Below are 20,672 nucleotides of genomic sequence, written 5' to 3' on the forward strand. Positions count from 1 at the left end.
CAGTTTGGATCATATAAAGCAACACAGTATGGAGGATAAATAGACTTGATTAACATTGGAACTCCAGAATGTTATAGACACAACTTGAAATTACTCTTTAACACAATAGCTGCCATGTCCAGTCCATGTCACTCACCCCTATCGGGGCGAACCCAGTTGGCTGGTCCGTGAGCACTGTCACCTATCGTAAGGGTTTTTTTTCTTTGCTTCTATTTGACAGTCTTTGACAGTCACCGGCAATCAAACATTGTGCCTTAGAAATATATATTCTAAGCTAAATAGATATTGATGTTATATTACATTCTGATGTTTAAAACATGTCCAAACTTAGGTCACAAAGTACTGAAATATTGTCACCCCAGATTAGTCTGTCTGCCATTGTAATCTGGCCTTTAAAATAGTCCGTACTTTCTTCAAATCTGCTATTGAATCAATGTTTTGTAATATTTCCATCATGTAGTTGACTAGTGAAGATATGAACAATTAAAATAGGTAATTAAATATTAAACAGTAATACATTGAAGGTAATAAGGTTTAATTTTTTTTTTTTTATCCACGTCGCCAATTAATAAATACAAAGCACATGTTACATACATAACTATTTATTCATAACTGAAAAGTATATATTATGATATGAAGGAAAGGAACAATTTCAGTGTATCTCTCCAAGTAGCCAAAAACAAAGCTCGGCTTGAAGAACCTGCCAATGTAGAAATAGGCTTACAGGTAGATGGTGTAAAACAGAAATGCGATGCTGACATCTTGACACAAGAAACTAGAAGGAGAAACAGCCAAACTCCTGTCAAAAATCTGAACCCGGATACAACTAGGAGAAACAGCCAAACTCCTTCTAAAAAAGTGAACCCGGATATGACCGGGAGAAACAGCCAAACTCCTGTCAAACAACTGAACCCGGATACAACTAGGAGAAACAGCCAAACTCCTTCTAAAAAAACTGAACCCGGATATGACAGGGAGAAACAGCCAAACTCCTTCTAAAAAACTGACTCAAAAAGAGAGGCTTCCACCTACGACAGCAAGAATACAAGGCGACCAGGAAACTTTGGATGACTTTTTCATGAAGCATACTGGGGGAGCCAGCCAAACCCCGGCACATAAACTTTCACAAGACCGTGCACACCGTCAAAAGACCAACCCACAAGATCTCTACATAAATCCACCCAGCCAACCTTCTCCACCACTCACCCCTACGCACAATAATAGTCATTCCATAATAACACAAGCACAGGTCCGTTTCCCAATTGAATATTCGCCACCAAAACAAAAGAAGGATGGTCAAACACACCAAAACAAGAATTTTTTAGACCTTTACCCAAGAAAAACAAGCAAATTCAAACAAAGATTCAAAACCAGAATCTTTGTAAACTCGATAAACCCAGCAAACAGGCTAACCTACAAAGAAGACAGCAAGTTCAAATAAAATAAATAAGTAAAAATACAAATCAACTTACCTTCTTTCACCAAAACATGGACAGTATGACAAACAAAATTGAAAGACTGGAACACCTTCTACAAAGCACTAACCCGGACTTTGTAATTCTTACAGAGCATGGACTAAAAAGTAATGTAATACACCATGCTAAATTAGCTGACTACACACTTATCAGTGCATATGGAAAGAAAGAACATATCAAAGGAGGGGTTGTTATTTACAAGCATAACAATATAACCAACAAAACCAAAAGTCTAGAGATAGAAGGATACAGCTTGGAAATAGTATGTGAAATAACAGCGATAAAAATAGACATAAACAGGAAGAAGAGCCTTTCCCTCCTTGTAGTCTATCAACCACCTTGTGCTGACCTTGATACGTCACAACAAGTTCTGTCAGATGCACTAGACAGCCTTCCTACTCAGAGAACTGAAACACTTATCATGGGGGACATTAACATTGACAGTTTGGATGAGGCTTCTAGAGAATCTGTTACACTAAATTCGCTATTGGATGGACATAACATAAGAATACTAGAGCTCCCAGCCACAAGAATCTCAATGACCTCAGCATCCACAATTGATATGGTGTGTTCAAATATTCACACCATGATTAAAGTTGTGGTCTCTCACACAGGTCTATCAGACCACACAGGACAATACTGCACACTGGACCTTCCAAAAACAAAAGCAGCAACAACATATACATCACGCCGGAACCTTAACCACAACAATCTGCTGATCTTACAAACGAGCTCTCCACCATAACCTGGGAACCTGTTTTGAGAACAAATGATGTGGAAGAGGCCTACTTTAACTTCAACCAAACGCTCCAGCTTGCAATTGATAATGCATGTCCAAAAAATAAGATTTCATACTACACAAAAAAGGGGTAAACGACTGATGTATGATGAAGAAACTATGACACGTAAAAAGGAGTTTTTAATAGCACAAGACAAATTTCTCCTAACTGGTCATCCTGATGACAAGAAGATAGCTACAGATAAGAAGAAATCTTTCAACCAAAAATTAAAAAAGGCAAGGCAAGAAACAAGTGCTGCATACATTGAACAAGCAGAAAACAAAGCCAAAGCCATATGGGACACCATTAATAGTGAGAGGAAAGGGAGGAAAGAGCTTGACAACAATTCTACAATAGAATTAAATGACAATGGAAAGAAACTTACTGACCATTAAGATGTAGCGAACCGCTTTAATTATTATTTTGTAAACATAGCTGAGGAAACATTAAAACAAAACAGCAGATACAACATTTCACTCATGCAAACAGATTTATATTTTCAATCGGTGGTTTTGTTCGACTGAAACAACCAACTGAACTAGTAAACAATGTTGTCCCATCACTAGCAACAACTGACCTTGAAGTATTCAGAGCCCTCAGTCAGATTTCTTCTCATGTTGGTGATGACTTGGTCTAGAGCAGCAGCAGTTTGTACACAGGTCTCTGACAATCCCTCCTCCTTAGTCAACTCCTCTAGACTGACAATGTTCTCCAAGTCAGGAATGTAGCGGATGGCGTTGGAGCAGCAATGGAGACCCCCAGACCTTATCATGCGTACGTACCCCATGGCGTTACCTAATAGAAACATGGTGTTGTTGTGTGTAGGATGAATAAATTGACTTATTTTTTAATTCAGATTAAAAGTAGTGACTTTATGATACAGTGCAATCTCGATACATAACATTTCCCGAGGGACAAATCCTGATTCTGTTGATTCTAGTATTTCCTCAAAATGAGGTTTGATAAATAAAGGTTAGAAAAGCTGAAAATTTGGCTACATCAAGGTTCGAAGACCATCTCAGTAATATTCAACCTCATCAAATCATAATGTTACATGCATACTATCATGATGAGGTTTGTCTTAGGAATGTTGTTGTTCTAATTATGCAAAATTTGTTAAATAAGGGTTGATTTATGTTTGTCCAGATTATTAAAAATGTGTGATATTGAGGTCTTACAATGTTTTCAATGTAGAGGTGAAATTTTTATTGATTCTTATGGAAAGTTTGAGAGGGTTGTAAAATATTTGTTACGTAATGGAATTCCATATACTCAGGTTTGTTACATTGAGGTTGCACTGCACATATACCACTTTTGGAAAATCTAAATCATAGGGGCCATTATGAGAACTTTTTTATAGATAATTTGGGTGATAGCTTGAGTGATAAGCGCACCTATGAACCATCAGGGAAAATCTGAGCTAGTCAACTGATGAATGGAAAATTTTGTCTTGAGGCTTCAAATGCAAACAGTAATAAAGATATTGCTCATATTACTACAGCCCTATGTACATTTGTATCAAACCCTATTCCATAAAGTGCTATTCTTTCTTTGAAAAAATCTGATTTTACTGCAAAGTGCAAAACAAACATAGTGATATGCTGAATTTAACACTCAAAACTTACCAATTTGGGTTATTAAAATCCTGAACTGATCAAGATAGGTCAGACCATCCGGAGTGACGCCAAGACGACGGATTCCTCTATTGAACTTTTCCGCTCGCTCATACGAATATTTTGAATCCAACTGTTCCTTGTTATCTCGGAAGAAGCAAAGGTCCTTCATCAAACGAGACTTGATATGTTCATCATAAAGAAACTGAGAGAAGGTGATCAGTTTCTTTCTTAAGAATTGGTATGTGAAGTTCACCTGCAAATTATGAATCAGATCATAATTCTGTTAGTGTAAGTAAAATTTTAATAAACTCATTCTAAAATATACAAATGAATTGAATTAATAAAATAAGATGGGGGTTTAAAAATTTCAGTAACAATTATTAGTTCTGGGTTGTATTTAACTCCTGGATGAAAGAAAAGTTTAAGTTAAACCTGTGCAAAGGCATTCCAGATATGATTCATATTTCCTAGTATATTGTGCATAGTTTCCAAATTCACTATTTGTCTAATTTAAAGTAGGCCTACACTCTACACAGCAGCTTTAAGAAACAATATCGATTGATTTCTGACCAAAACCAGAATCATTATGCATTATTCTCCCTCATGAGCTAATTTAGTGAAAAAGTTAACCGCTGGTACTATGCCGTTGTTCACGTATATCTGCTATATGGTGCTAAAAAATTACTTTTATTCTACTACATAAAGAGTGATAGCAATATTTTGGGAAGCCCTTTCCATCTTCCCGACTATGCTTTGTTAAAGCAGTTTCACATCAGTGTATGCAAGTGCACTTCTAAAAATTAAATAGGTGTCAGGTCACAGATTACTCATATGACTGTGAGACTGAAAATCATATAGTGAACGATTAAACTTTACGATTATTACCAGGTGTTAAACTTGACTAAATAACACCAGGGCCACGTTAAGGGTCAGTGGAGCCCTGGGCAAACCCAAGAGCAGCGCCCCCTTTTTTCCGCCGTGCTGGCTGGCGGTGGTTTGGGGGCACCCAGCAGGCACACCTGGGCATATGCCCAGTCTGCCCGTTTATAAAAGTGGGCCTGAATTACACATACTATGAAGCAGCACTAATTAGATTAATAAGCTAGATTTGCTTTGTAACAAAAGGATCAATATTTCTGCAATTAGTTTCATCAAGAAATGTTTTATCAGATTTTGAAGGATAGACACTGGTCACCTGGCCACTGATATTCTAGCAAATTGTTGTGGTGTATCGTATAATAATATTTAACGTATGGTTAGTAACTGGTACCATACACTTGTACATTGATTGATTGATTGTACACTTAGCGTTTAATAGTGGACTAAGACTCACCGTGGTATTCATGATACCAGTGCCGTGGGTTCGGATGGAGTTGGCTATGTGTCGGATGTTGATGGTGTTGAGATGTTTGTTATTGCTGGAGTATTCTATAAATATCTGGTTGTTGAGGTTGTACTGGTACTTGGAGACAAATATATGAATATTCCTCATTATCTCCAAAACATCCAATCCCTGAAACAAGGTACTGAATTGAACATTTCTGATATGTCAATTTGGCTACAGAAAGGGAAACAGTGTAATGCATAAGGTTTTTTTACGATAAGCTTTTTCTCAAGACTGCTTGGTTAAAGTGGTAAATTGATATGAAAATCTTTAAATCTAAATATAAAAATTGAAAATAATTGTTTCATTAAGACAGCAAAGCACTTTTTAAACATATTTTTACACTTATATAGGCATTAGTAAGGAGTTTGGATTTGGTACAGTTCAGTCTCACAAAATTCACGTAATATACACGGAAGTGCAGAAGGGTGCTTAGATGGAAATGGATGTCAGATTATCAGAGAAACATACATAAAGTTGAAACTGAGACATGATATAGTACATTTCTTTTTCAAAAAGCTACTTTTAAAATAATATTGTATTGGAATATATAAACTATTGGAAATATAATATGGAATACTTCAATAACAAGCAGAGTAAACGGGTACAAACCTCAAATGAGTGATTCCATAATACAAAAGAAATTGAACATGTACATCAACAAAAAAGTCAGAGAAAAAATACATTAAAATACAGTACTATGGAGAAATCAACAACGCCATTACCAAAATATTTAATAGAAACAATACGACGGTCGCACATTCTGTAAACAACACACTTCAAAAGATTTTCCACCCAAAACTGTCGCCACAAACAACTAAGAAATATACATATATTGACAATTTACTAATCAAAGAAGTATGAAATAAGAAGAACAAAACCAACTGAAATAGAGGTGGCACTGTAGAGGAGAAAAAAAAACATGATTCAGTTAGTTTTATTTAGTCAGTGGCAGTGATAGACAGTGCTGGCCAGCCTGTACAGTCTTAATGGAGTTTTATCCATTTTCATTCTGTTAACTATTTTATCAACATAACATGTTTTAATAATTGTGATTGTGAAAGTTTTTTTAAAGAATCTATTGACATACAACAATTATATATTGATGATGTGGTTGCATACTAAATGAGTGTTTGGGCCTATATAGGTTTATGATTGTTATATGTGTAGATTTTCTTTTCCTTAGTATTATGATAGATTTAGCCTATATTGTATGACGAAGCCTATTTCATGTAATATGATCAATGGTGAATAAAGATTTCTGATTTCTGACCTGATGAAGTTCTAAGTAACGAAACTAGTCGTCATACTAACAACTGTGGTTGGATAAGGTAATCATTTTATTTCATCAATACAAATTTTGGATACAACATAAAACACTTGACTTACTTTTTCCATAAAATTCCAAATCCTGCGATGGTGCTGACTGACAGAATGGTTTATAAGCTACAATGGAGCACTCTGGTCATCAGGTAAAAATAAGCCAAATGTCCAGGTATAAATGCCCGCAAGTAGTACTAGGACTAAGTCCAAATGGCAAAGGCAATACGTGCTGTGTAACTTATTGAAGCTACCAAGTTCTGTAGTTCACTAACAAATGTGTTAGGTTATGATAACTTTATGTGCAAATTCTTTACAAGTTCTCTGATAAATCTGGGGTGGGTTTTCGGGTGTCTAGTGTGGGGTACTTTATTGTACCATCACTTTCCAGAGTTATAGGTTAAGAGAACTCAAAAAAAATAATATTAAAAGAAAAGGGACAAAGATTTTTGTAGGGTACCTATTTGAAGGCCCTGCTGTGAAGCATGACCACTTAATAGTAATATATTAGTTTGGAAGTATTACAGGAATAGATTGAACAGAATAAATATCCTTGACTCTACCTGTTCCAATGTCTGGCTAGGTAGAGTATCTTCTACAGTCGATATCCTGTACTTGTGCTGAGCCAGGCATCTCATTTCACCATATGTTCTCCAATCGTGAAGAGCTACTGTTGTTAAGTCGTAAAAAGTATGCTCCAAGTAGTTCCCAACTTTGCCTGAAAGGTGGATAAATTATTTTGTAGAAAAACATGGCTTTTGATCTTAGCTGAAGTGAATAAGTTAAATTTAAAAAAAGGTTTGGGGTTGTCAGATTATTTATCTGAATTACTTGAAAATATAAAAAAGGAATGCTTGTAAATACTTAATTAATTCCTAGTAACTTTTTGTGGTAAACTCGCAAGTGAAAAATTGAAAAACAAATAATACTGAGCAATCCAAAGAATATCTTAAGATACTATCTGCACATGCATAAAAAATCGTTCCGTATCTAACGTATTCCTATACAAAATACAGTTACTAAAATTTAAATTAGTAATGAAGTTATTCAACACTTATTTGATATATCTGTGAATGATTTAAATAGAGATGTTGTATATGGTGATCTTTAATCGACAAAATGAATGACAAATTATTGAAATAACAAAAAACAGCAGTATATCACCAATAAATAATCTTACCTTTGAGGTGGATGAGACGGCAAAAGAGGAGCACTGGGGGTAACGACATTATGTTCTTACAATCTGCTTTGAGGGAGGGTAAGGAGATTTCCTGGGACTGCAGATGAGCATGGGCATGCAATCTGAGGTTTGTTTCAATCTCTTCGCATAAAGGTTTCAAGATCTAAGAAAAAATACAAAACAATTCATTTATTGGATCAGACAATCAATAACTCAAGATTATCATCCAGTTCTTAATTTACTAAAATGAGGATATGCTGGTTGTTATGGTTGAAACTTGAAAGTTACTATAAGCTGAATAAATATGGATGGGTGTTGTATTTAGGATAAATATTAACAAGAAACCAGTTAAGGCTATCGCAACTCAATAGCATGAAAAATTCCAAAGGGAACAGCTGTATTTTGGTGTATGCAATGTATATTTAGTAGGTTGTGATCAACAAACTACAGTAAACTCCTAATTATCCGTGGGATTGACTGGCGTGAATGCCGGGGATAATCAAATTGCCAATAACGGTTAAACAAAGGTCGAAGGCACTAAAAAACAACACACAAGTGCTCTAAATAAGTTTATTATACAATAAAAGGATGTACCTGATAACAAAACTCAATAAATATCATCCTGTTATTGATGACATTTAATGCATCACGAATTAAATATCACTATCGTTTGCATTAACGAAGCTAACAGTTTGAACGATTGAGTACTGAACTAATGCTGTAGTGATGTGCGTATTGAGGGGAAGGGGGAGGGTGAGTCAACAGTGGTAGACAGGGCAAATGAGAGGAAATGAATATGCAGATTATTCACTGGTCATGTGATTCACTCGCACGCTAAGTAAACAAAGATCTGCAGTGTTGCTGGTTGTGCCCAAAACTGCTCAAGCACACACCACGTACAGTGGATACCAATATACTGTACAGTAATACTGAACTACTGTACACGTTTTGTACTGTACATTAGTAGGTGTACTGTACTGTACTTGTGATTTACGATTTTTATTGCGGTTTTGTATTTAGTAACTTTATTTAAATTATGATTTTTTTTACCTGCATGCACTGTGGATAATTTGCAAAGCGGATAAACCGCCCACGGATAATCGAGAGTTTACTGTATATGAAAAACTGGAATGAGCTCTCGGACAGTTAACTTTTCGTATTCAATAAAACAGTCTGTATCCACCATCCTTGCTCAGTGTAGGCCTGAACTAGTTTTATTCATGACAAACACACCCTTCAAGGTATTTTGTTGAGAAATATTTTGTTTCTTCTTTATCGAAGATGTAAAAATGTTTTGTAGGTATTTTTTTTTGTTTCTGTTTTTTTCTAAATGCTACATTTGTATGTAAAGATTTTGTTTACAGTTTATTGCAACATTTTGAGAATCTAGTCTGGATATTTAAGATAGACTAGCAGACAAAATAGCTGTTAAAGTACTATTATGTCATCCTCAATTTTACATAATTGAAATTGCAAACTTAAAAAACAAGCCTGCTGTGTGATTGAGGTATAGGTTTCCACGGCTCTAATTTAAAAAATGGAGGCTGCTGGACTGACTTTACAACATTCAGTGTTTGTTCCAATGACTTGCATGGTTTTTTTTACGAAACAAGCAGTTCTACTGGAATTAGAACTACCTTTGCATTGAGTTGCTGAGTGATCTCTCCATCCAGAGGCCGCATTATTTGAGGCTGCAAACTGCCATGCATATCCTTGACACTGTCTTCTATGGCCTCCAGAATATACTGTACAAATCATGAGTGTTAGCTTTAAAATCATAAAATGAAAAAATATGATTATTTTATTGAATTATGGTGTTTTGACATAACACTTGATTTTGTCAGTGATTGTTAAAAAAACTGCACAAATTTGACACTTGAAGTTTTAAAAATTTGATCAGCTTTGTGGTTGGGCTGATTATTATAATCGTATACTACTAAAAATTGCTTCGCTTTAAACAAAATATGGAGGGTATGAAATTAGTTCCATAAATAGCGTGCTTCAAATATTACACTAGTATAGCCTAATTAGTTAGTATTAGACTTAATTTAAGAGTTTATTACTTTTACTTTTCCTTTCTAGATTGGTAAAAAGACAAAGATTGCAAGAGGTTTCGTGATCTGGAATCTGATCCCGTCCTCAGATGAAAAAGCCTCCCATAAACCTAAACCATTAAACTAAACCATAAAATTGTAGATTTCTTTCAGGATATTTTTGCTTCTTGTTTTTACAGTTGTCCATGTGGTTATTAATTTGACTTTACAGCTTTGGCTGGGTTTCTGTAATAATCTTGTTATGTGGGTTTCTGTAATAATCTTGTTATGTTTAGGTAATTTATCAGGTATAGATTTCAGATTCGGAAGCGTTATGAGAAAACTGTTTTCCACTAATCATGATCTACAATGTTCCAAACTCACTTTAACCAAAAATAAATTTTAAGCAAAGATCTATTAGAGTAAAACCAAAACCTCACTAACTCGACAATTCTTATAACTGGACAGTCAACAGCTGACAAGGCACACGTTCTTATAGCTGGCTTTGTCTTATTGTGTTTGACTTTACAAGCTTTAATTGTTGAATATTCTACTTTTTTTTAGATTGTTTACTCAATATCTATGAAAAATACTCATGTAAGTACCTAAAAAATGTATATGTAAAAATTAGTCTGTTATGTATCCATTTATTCAAACCCATAAGAAGTTTTAATGTTCTGGATGACTTGACAACCACCAAACTCGACAACCACTAAGTCCACAACTTGTCAAATTAGTGAGGTTTTACTGTAATAAAGTTTGATCTAACCTTAATCCCATGAAGATGGCCTTTGGACTCGTAAAGAGCGGTGAAGTATATAGGCAGAATGACACGGTGCCAGTAAAGGAAGTTGCAGTTGGTAGCTTGCTCTAAACGGTGAATGAGGCGAGGTATTCTGGCAAGAGACGCTAACGTGACTGAGAGTGAGGTTAAGTCTTCATCTCGGAATGTTTGTTTCTGGTTAGCAACAGACAATGCGATCCGAGCGACCAGCAGTCTTTCTCGTGTAGGAGGACCGTTGAGGCATTTCTCTGCTAGGACTAGGGATGACAACATGTCTACATGCTTTTCACTAAACTTCTTGTCCGACATCAGGCCTTTCTGTAGGAAAAAAAGTAAATGAGAAAAGAGAACACTACACAGACACACTCCAGGTTTGTCATTCTGTCCCTAAATTAAGTGGTTTTGAATCAATTTGATCAAACAATATCTTGTAAGCTATTTTCAAAATACACTTGACTTTATTTCAGGCTGAATTAACCTAATTTTCTGGAAGGATTAGCTTACAAAATAACATGCAAATATAACAGGATTTTTTGTTTCATTCTCGTTATTATTATTTTACATAATTACAAATGTTTTCTAACATTGAGTGTTTATTTACATTTAACGATTAACCGCTAATTAATCCAGAACTTTAAAAAGTTGACAAAATTCATTGCTCTTTCATGATTGAGTGGGCGTGTTTAAGTAAACTTAATGAACAATCAGAGTAATTACATATAATTAGCAAAAGCTAGTAGTAATTGTCAAAAGCAAAGATGCCAAAAATTTACAATCTCGGAACCAAAACTTTTTACTTGACAAATTAAGGCTAAAAAAAAATACAGGTAGGTAATTATAAGATAGCACAATGGGAACATATCACAATGGGTGTGTTTTGTAACTTATCCAAGGCGTTTGACTGAGTCAATCATGATATACTCATTAACCCTCCAAGTGTTAAGCGTCGCGTAATCGACGCACAACACACCCGCCATGGTGTTATGTGTCGCAGTTGCGACACACAAACATCGTTTACGGCAAATGCTCTGGGACTAACTGAATCAGATTGAACTGGATCGAGATTGGTACGGTATTGTTGTTTTTGGCAGATTCTAAGCTTTCTCCTGATGTCTATTTCTAGACGCTTTTAATTTTAGTTCCGAAAATATTGTAGCAGACAGATGATGTGCGTATTTGTAAACAACTTGGTTAACCTCCCATCGATGACTGATGTGTTTATTACGTTTATCATTGTTTTAGTGTTAAAAATAAAAAGTAGTGATATACGTGGTGCATTATAAGAAGATTTAAGTGATTTTGAAGGGCTGGTTGATGATTCTGAAGAAGTAGGTAGTGATATTGATGTAAATTATCCGCCAGATTCCTAGCTATGGTTAGGCTATGCATTCTTAGCTAAACGCTAAATGTACGAAATCTTTTTTTCACCCATAGCTTATTTATTTGCTAATTTACTTCCTTATATTATTATATTTTTGTAATCCTTATAAAATTTAGATCAAAGTGGCTATTTTAAAATATTTGTAGACCTATAAACTATAAAAATTTATTGAGCGTAAACATACATTTTTTCATTTATTTTATAATTTTTGAGAAATGTTAACTCCACAAAAATTGTTGAAAATTTCTTTTGTAATGTTTTATACATTACAATGAAACCCATAATTTTTGAAACAACATATTATATAAAACAGTATACTTTAGAGTGTTTTTAAGTTTTTAAGATACATTTTAATAAAACCCTGCGATTGCGCAATAAATGGGCCGACATTAATACCATTACTATGGACAATTGGAGGGTTAAAAAACTAGAATTACATCCCTTTTCGGTAAATTCAGTATCATGGTTAAAATCTTACCTAAATAATTGCCATAAGAGAACAGTCATTTGTAAGGATAATTTCAAAGCTAAATCAAAATAGCAAAAAAATTCAAAGGGTGTGCCTCAAGGTTCGATTTGGAGCCTCTTCTATTTCTTATATATATTAATGATCTTCCAAAAAATGTTTCAAATAATCTAATTCTCTATGCAGATGACACTACAGTACTGCAGTAGTTAAAACAAAAAACAATGATGATTTAAAACGTAAAATGAAGAAAAAACCTATCAGAATTGGGGAAGTGGTTTGAGATCAATGGTTTGAAAGTGAATGAAGAGAAAACCAAATTTTTAAGATTTTGTACACCTCAATCAGTTGCAATCATTGATCAATCTTAACCAACTGATGATAAATTAATAATGTAAAATTGTTAGGGCTGTATATTGATAAACATTTGACCTGGAGTAAGTGCATTCAATCAGTAATTTGGAAAATTAAATTCAGCTTGTTTTCAAATATTGTGCTTAAGAAATTACATAGATTTTAAAACTTCTATCATATATTATGCATATTTTTACTCACTAGCGCAATATACAGGGAGCGGCAGAAATATCTGACGGTTTTCAAGCGAGTACAGTCCGGCAGCCAAGTGGAGGAGGGTGGTGGGGAGCGGCTCATTCTCAAGGCCAAAGATGACATTTCAGTCGCCATAGAGCAGTGGACCGGTATACATCGCGCGTTTGTCGTTGAGGCGTATTTTAAAAATGGCGATTCTGTTGTTGATACGCAACGTAAGTTTCGTAGGCATTTTAATGTGGCTCGTGGGGAACCTATCCCATCCCGAAACACCATCAAATGTGGGTGGATACCTTTAGATCCACAGGATCAACTGCAAAACGTAGGCCTACAGGCCGTCCAAGGTCAGTGAGGACGCCGGAGAACGTGGAGCGAGTGCGACAAACAGTGCTAACGAGCCCGCATCGCCCGGCGCGTAGACAAGCTGCTGCTTTTCGTTGACAGAATTTTGCACTCAGACCTTCACTTTCACCCATATAAAATAGCAATCGTCCAAAAACTTCAGCAAAATTCGTCGAATAGAGCGCTCAGACATGCCATGAGCAGCAGCTTGTCCACGCGCCGGGCGATGCGGGCTCGTTAGCACTGTTTGTCGCACTCGCTCCACGTTCTCCGGCGTCCTCACTGACCTTGGACGGCCTGTAGGCCTACGTTTTGCAGTTGATCCTGTGGATCTAAAGGTATCCACCCACATTTGATGGTGTTTCGGGATGGGATAGGTTCCCCACGAGCCACATTAAAATGCCTACGAAACTTACGTTGCGTATCAACAACAGAATCGCCATTTTTAAAATACGCCTCAACGACAAACGCGCGATGTATACCGGTCCACTGCTCTATGGCGACTGAAATGTCATCTTTGGCCTTGAGAATGAGCCGCTCCCCACCACCCTCCTCCACTTGGCTGCCGGACTGTACTCGCTTGAAAACCGTCAGATATTTCTGCCGCTCCCTGTAGAATTAAATTTTGGGGATTTCCCTCAGAAATTGAAAGTTTTTCAATTAAAAAAAAAATGAATTATGACCTTTTTACCATGGAAATCTTCATGCAAAACAGTTTTTTAGAAAATTGAATATTATGACTATTCCAAATTTATTTATTTACAAAACATTGTTAGCGGTGCAGTCAAATTTTGATAACTATATTAGTGAAAACTTTGATCACATTTATGACACCAGATTTAAGAATAATTTTCAATACCCGAGACACTGTTTGAAGCTAGTAGAAAAAACTTCTAAATAAATGGGGAAAAATCTTTTTAATAAACTACTTACAACACAACTCTAAAAACTTTAATTCAAAATAAATCTTTTAAAAGCAGCCTTGCTGATTTTCTGACTAGTAAAACATATTACAGTGTAAATTAATACCTTAACGAAACTAATGAAACAATATGACTTTTATTTTGTACAAAGTTCTTATTATTGTCTTACTCTTACTATTCATAGAAATTCAATTTTTATTTATTGTTCAGCAAATCTTTCCAACTTGTTTAAAGGTTAGTGCATAAGACATATTATTGTATATTTTAAATTTTAATCATGACAATGTCAAAGAATTATTTATTTATTCAAACATTTATTGACTTACCTTAGCTGCAGCTATAATGGATAAAGCTTGAAAGGAGAGTCGCTGAATGATATGTCCCACACTACGAGCTATCACAGCCTGGTTACGAAGATATGTCTCCCTGACTGTTTTGACTAGTTCCACGAGGCGACAGAGACCAATGACTGACGACTTGGTCATGGGCTTGGCCATTGACCCATGTAGATTTGTCAGGTTCGTCAACAGCTTGTGCATCTTCAAGCTCAGTTGGATACCCTTTAGACACAGCACAGTTATGAATTAATGGCAACATCTTGGCATTTGCATAGAACTTAACAGAAGCAAACCATAGATGAATAGTAGGGGTCTGCGGTACAGAAAATTTAAGGTCGGTACGGTACAATATTTCGTACCTCGGTTCTCGGTACAAAATCGGTACGGTACGCGGGTACCCGTATTTTTGCGGTTTTCTTCTCAGAACTGTATTCAAACCATAATTTTTAACTTAATACATTGACATTACTATGAAAATGGATAGTATCCTACATTCATGGTTTTCTAACAACAATTACTGTACCACACATTATTAAAGCAAAACCTTTTACTACTACGAGGATTGTGTCAAGAAAAATCATAGTTAAGACAAAGGCTTTACCTATTTACTCTGAGATACTTTGAATAGCCATGATAAAGTGGTTTAAAAATAGGATAAGTGTTTTTTATGAATAAACATGTTTGAAACATTTTATTGACAAGATAATTTCACAAAACTGGTCAATTATTTCCAACCAACACAATGTCTAGTTGTTTTTTTTTTTTTATTGTTAAAAACATATAAAAGCATTCAGTACGAAGACAGTGTAGTTTTGCCAGCTGTTCACAGCAGACGACAATGAAAAATTGGAGGTTATGATGAAGTAATGGCAAAGAGCATCTTTTTTTATCAGCTTCAAAACTAAGATAGGTAATAAGATGGATACAACTCTTGCAAAGTTTTTTTATGAAACTAAAATTTGGATTATCACAGAGTAAGATTATTGTCTTTTCATTTACAAAGTTAACATCCACAATATCAATCATTAGTTTATATCTCAGGCTCAATCAAATTTTCTTAGTATATTTTAAAGCTCTTCCAAAGAATCAAAAGACCCAGGCCTAGACCTAATTATTTAGGAGGGCCTATATATAAATTGATTAGGTTACAATGAGGGTAGCAAAATCACTATCTAGTTCATAAGATTTAGATTGCATAAAGTACCTTCAACACAATAAAAAATACAGGAAACTAAAAAACATTTAAGCCTTAAACAGCCACATCTAACAATATAAGACAAGATACAGAACATGCAATGACACAATTTGAGACCGAGTAGGATTGCACAACAACAAAAAAATATGCAAACAACAACTATGCTTGTGGTTTCGTCAATAGAAAGATAAAATGTCTATAACAAATATTTTAACTTATAGAATAAGATTGTAGATTAGTTACAAGTTTAATATGTAGCCATATTGCAGTAGGCAATGGCCAGCGGCAAATTGAATATTCACGATAATACTGACTGAGTTAGAGATAACATTTAACAGTCATCATAAAACTATTATTTTTTGATAAGACAGAATTGGGGAAAGTCGTAAAGAAATAAAAGTGATAAAACTCAACAGTTCTTGGAAGTACTTGAATAGAACAATTATTGTCGTGATAAAATGTAAATGGATTTGGGACTGCTAATGGGTTTTTTATTGCATCATCATCCTCGGAATAAATTATGAAGATCGTAAACAAACATCTAATAAGACTTTTATGTGCTCGGAACCAACTGCCTGACTACTAGTAAACTGAAAGTAATTTGAACCGAATTTGTACCGTGTAAAATGCTGTACCGAACCGATGACGGTAATTAAGCTTGTACCGTACCGACTTTTTCGGTGCACCGCAGACCCCTAATGAATAGTGAAACATTATTGTTTGAAGTTTTTATTTGAGGCAGTTCTCCAATACAGGAAAATGACCTGAGAGAACCTGAGAGATTTACTGTAGGTCTCATAGTAAGACCTAGGCTCGGGACCGATTTACTTTTTCATTTTGATGTTCCCAAAGGCCAAAAACGCTATTTGTCAAATGTTTGTAACCCTGATAATTCGAGTAATTTTGGCTGAATTCTGATGAAACTTTAAATGAATGTGTAAGACGGGATGAACTTGAATGAGTAAGCGAACCAGCCAGGTTTGTGTCATAGAAACAGAGTGTTTTGTGATTTTTCAAAAATTTGTTTTTTCAAAATTTTTACCCTTAAAACATAAAAAACAGTTTGTAAAATTTCCTCGGGATAAATAAATGAACAAGCATCCAGCATCTACTACACTTAGTTTGGTATTGAAAGAAATGTAACACAACCAATACTTTTTCCTAACACTGCATGGAAAAGATCACATTACCACACTGTAAACAGTACACAAAATAGCTTATTTCCGTTCTAGAGCGGGAATGACCATTCCCGCATGCTTAATCAGCTGATTTCACAGTTGGCATTTCCACGCCAACCTCAGCCATGGAGCCAGTACGTTAACACTCGAAACCGATAAGCAAATAAAATAACCTAATAAAAGCAAACATAACCTAAATGACGTGGTAGGAAAAATCTTGTGAGTATTGAGAGCACAAAAAGTCAATGCTATCGTCAAAATGTTTGTCACTCACAGTTCTCGAGCCGCAACGACATACTTCGTGCTCTTAATACGCAAATAGCTATTTCTAATTTGTATACTGCTAACGCTAACCATTGTTATATTGCAAAAATTCACTTACCTCCAGATAATAGTTGCACATAACCTTTATATCATCAACTTTGAAATTTGCTAGGTCTTTTTTCAAAATTGACTCCATTTGTAAGATCCATGCAAAAACCTGCAATAAATAAGGCATATAAACATAAACCTCTTCAATAAAACGTATAGTAGACTAGACACATTAAATATTCAAGAAGCTTTTCAGACCCAAGCAGAATTTTTTTAGTCAGTAAATTATTTTGATTCATGACATTGACAACAATGCAATAACTTGTGTCATACAGTACTTTGAGATGAATCCAAATGCATCTATCATATATCTTTGTTAAAAACTTAAATCAGCTGATTTTGAGTGATTTCTTTATCAGAGTCAATAATAAGATGTCCAATGATCAATGAAAGTTGGGTTAAATAACAGTCCTTTAGATCTAACAAACTCCGGAGGTGATTGATCCAGTGCCGTTTGGATTGAGGGTGAAAGAAAACAATATCTAATCCATAAATTAGCCAGGTAAATCCATCTTACCTTCTTTATAATATAAACAATGTTTTTTTTTTCAAACATTTAATCGTATTGTGATGTTACTGTATTAACTAAAAGTATGATATAAAATATACTTTGCTTTGTTCTAGAGTCACTGTGGAAAAACTGTTTCCATTAAATCACAGCCATTTGTAATATTTTGCAGTGTTATATGTAGTTTTATTGTGTGTATTATATATGTGTGAGTCTTGATGTATCTATCTATAAGCTACAATAGAAACATTTTGTATATGTTTCTAATAGAAACATTATACAAAATAAACAAGAACTGCAGCAGTGAACTGCAAAATGGAGGCTGGATTACTAAATCACTCTTAGGCTACGGTAACAGTGTAGGCTGGTACAATTTTATAAAAAATATGTTTTTTCTTCTGTACATGAAAGATCCTAACAGGAAACAATATTTTTATCTGGCTAATATTTAAAAACATAGTGGATTGTTGTAACAGAATTGAGCAAACACTAACCACTTCCAGCATAAAACTCTAGCAGACAGTTGTTACTCAATTAAGCAAAAACTAAGTTTTATTTTAAATTTATAAATTTAGTGCATTAACACATTCACTGCGAGGGGCGGGAATTCCCGCCCCACTGTACTGGGGCCACTGGCGCGGAGCGGGAAATGTCGTCCTTCACCAATGCAAACAACCTTGTTGCAATTTCAGCTGAGCCATTGCTGGGGATCGTTGTAATCGTTACCAGCCTGTAGCTTAGAATGTGAGCTTAATACTGAGGTTGGTACTAAAATTGCCCGTAAAATCCTGTCTGGCAATGCTTTTGTCCCGTTTTCGGAGATTTTCTCTATTCGAGCCATATTACAAAAACTCTGGTTATTGATCCAGGCAGTACTGCTACCTTTGGGTGTTTCAGTGAACTACGTCCACTATCGGGGTAACACAGAACAATCACCACTGCTCTTTTGTGATTCGTCTTACTGAGATATTTCAATACCAATAGTGATCGCCGATTCAGTTAGCGCGTCGGGGCTCCGCCCGGGCCACGCCGCCATTGGCGAGCGCCTGTTTAAAGGTTTTCAGCAGCGAACGTGTTAACTCGACACTTTGATCTATTTCCAAGTGTAACGATTCATAGGGGACTCCATTCATCTACTCGTAAAAAATATGTATAGTATTCTCATGGACACTATTAAAAAACTGAAAATTGTTTTGAATACACAAGTCAACTTTATGTTAACAATTTGCATGGTGGATACTTAACGCCTTTAAAGAAACGCTTAACTAGCAAAATATATGGCACTCACCTGGAATGAGAAAGAGGAGATAAGTTTAGGCAGATTGGAACTAGATATTTGGATATAGTTTATCCTAGCATTTACTACAGCTTCTTGAGCCTTCTTATCCACCAACTTCTTAGATAAATGGGTTAGGTGTTGACATAAGAACTGATCCGGGAACCAGACTATGTTGCCATTCAGAGTTACTGACGGCACCTGTAAGCACACATACAAACAAATATTACAAAATATTGATATTGATAATTGTCGCGGTCGTGGGACGATTACAATGTCTACACAGCCAAGGGAGACGAAAATTATGTCAACACGGCCGCGAGGGATTTTCAGAAGCTTACCGTGATCGCAAGCAAATACAACCACACATTTTTTTACTTTCAAATTTTTTGGCACCCCCAAAAATACAAATGCCTTGCGCCCTAGGCACTTGCCTATTCAGTAAATCGGCCCTGGCTCTTAGCACAAAATTTTTAACCTCCATAAATTGCAAATGTCCCTCACCATAAAACCTTTGTTTTATATTTTTAACTTATTATATTTCTATATATCTAGCTACCAAATCAAAAGAGTTCATATGGAATTTCCAAAATTGTCATTTCCTCTTTGACAACTGACTAATAGGTAGGTAGATTATATATACACACTATACAGGATATCTTGTTTTGCTTTTCTAGTATGGTTTGTTTGTTTTTATAATAATGATGAAAGGAAGAAATATTGGCTAGTGGAAATCACTTGGTTATTTTATCAACCTAGATTTTATATACATCTAGAAAACACAAAACAATAATTACTCTAATATCATGTAAAGTATACACTTATGACCTAGATTAGAAGTAAGAAACCATTAACTAAACAAGTTACCTGATCAAATTCAGGAAGTAAATCACGCAGTAAACTAAATACTTATTTCCATCAAGATTATCTCCCATTAGATTACTTTATGATCTAATTTCATCTCTCAATATTAAAAACAAAACTACAATAGTCTGAACCAAGTATTTTTCTTAATCTCAGTCTTAGTTTTTCAACCTTTATTTTCAGTACAACCTACTTAAGTATTGCAATGTCATCAGCTCTGCTACAAAAAATAAACACTGGAGTAGTGCACACTACTTTAGAACGTCTAAACACAACAATTGGGGGTATCAATTATCATTGGTAATTTTTTTTTTCAAAAAGTATTGTAATATAACTCACTTTTTTACTTAATTCCCAGAATTGTTTGAACAGCTTCTTATCTGAGGAACCAAACAGATGAACATAGAATGTGTATAACGTACAAACACTGGCCCATGTCATCTGGACCTCTGGATCTGTCAAAACCTTTGTCTCTACTTCATTTAAAGCACTCCTAATGTACTTATCCATTTCTTCCGATAGCTCAGAGTTTTTTGTAGCAGGACCATTTCTTTCAAATGGTAGTTGTAGGACATTCTGTAAAAAAGAATATTTATATTAATGAGCCTTTTTATTGAACTAATTCAACATTTAAACATGTTTATTGCTCTCTGTCTCCAAGTGTATTCTTCTGACCAACCCTATAAGAGAACACAGGAGCAAATTTGCT

The 20,672-nt window shown here is 35.1% G+C and overlaps 1 protein-coding gene across 1 annotated transcript in view; it reads right to left on the reverse strand.

Annotated features, from left to right (window-relative positions):
- The window catches only part of LOC128998660 (WASH complex subunit 4-like), a 45,795-nt gene that overhangs the window by 3,840 nt on the left and 21,283 nt on the right, over nucleotides 1-20,672 (reverse strand). The window contains exons 6-16 of the mRNA XM_054424887.1: nucleotides 20,303-20,539; nucleotides 19,112-19,300; nucleotides 17,326-17,424; nucleotides 14,559-14,792; nucleotides 10,557-10,889; nucleotides 9,392-9,499; nucleotides 7,755-7,917; nucleotides 7,138-7,292; nucleotides 5,204-5,383; nucleotides 3,880-4,123; nucleotides 2,832-3,049 (exon numbers count right to left, since the gene is read on the reverse strand). Coding sequence (XP_054280862.1) covers nucleotides 2,832-3,049; nucleotides 3,880-4,123; nucleotides 5,204-5,383; nucleotides 7,138-7,292; nucleotides 7,755-7,917; nucleotides 9,392-9,499; nucleotides 10,557-10,889; nucleotides 14,559-14,792; nucleotides 17,326-17,424; nucleotides 19,112-19,300; nucleotides 20,303-20,539 — 2,160 coding nt within the window. The remainder of the gene's footprint in view (nucleotides 1-2,831; nucleotides 3,050-3,879; nucleotides 4,124-5,203; nucleotides 5,384-7,137; nucleotides 7,293-7,754; nucleotides 7,918-9,391; nucleotides 9,500-10,556; nucleotides 10,890-14,558; nucleotides 14,793-17,325; nucleotides 17,425-19,111; nucleotides 19,301-20,302; nucleotides 20,540-20,672) is intronic.

Source organism: Macrosteles quadrilineatus, unplaced genomic scaffold, assembly GCF_028750875.1.
Source record: "Macrosteles quadrilineatus isolate MER2022 unplaced genomic scaffold, UCM_ALF_1.0 Scaffold_7__1_contigs__length_78375512, whole genome shotgun sequence".
In the NCBI taxonomy this organism is placed as follows: Eukaryota; Metazoa; Arthropoda; class Insecta; order Hemiptera; family Cicadellidae; genus Macrosteles; species Macrosteles quadrilineatus.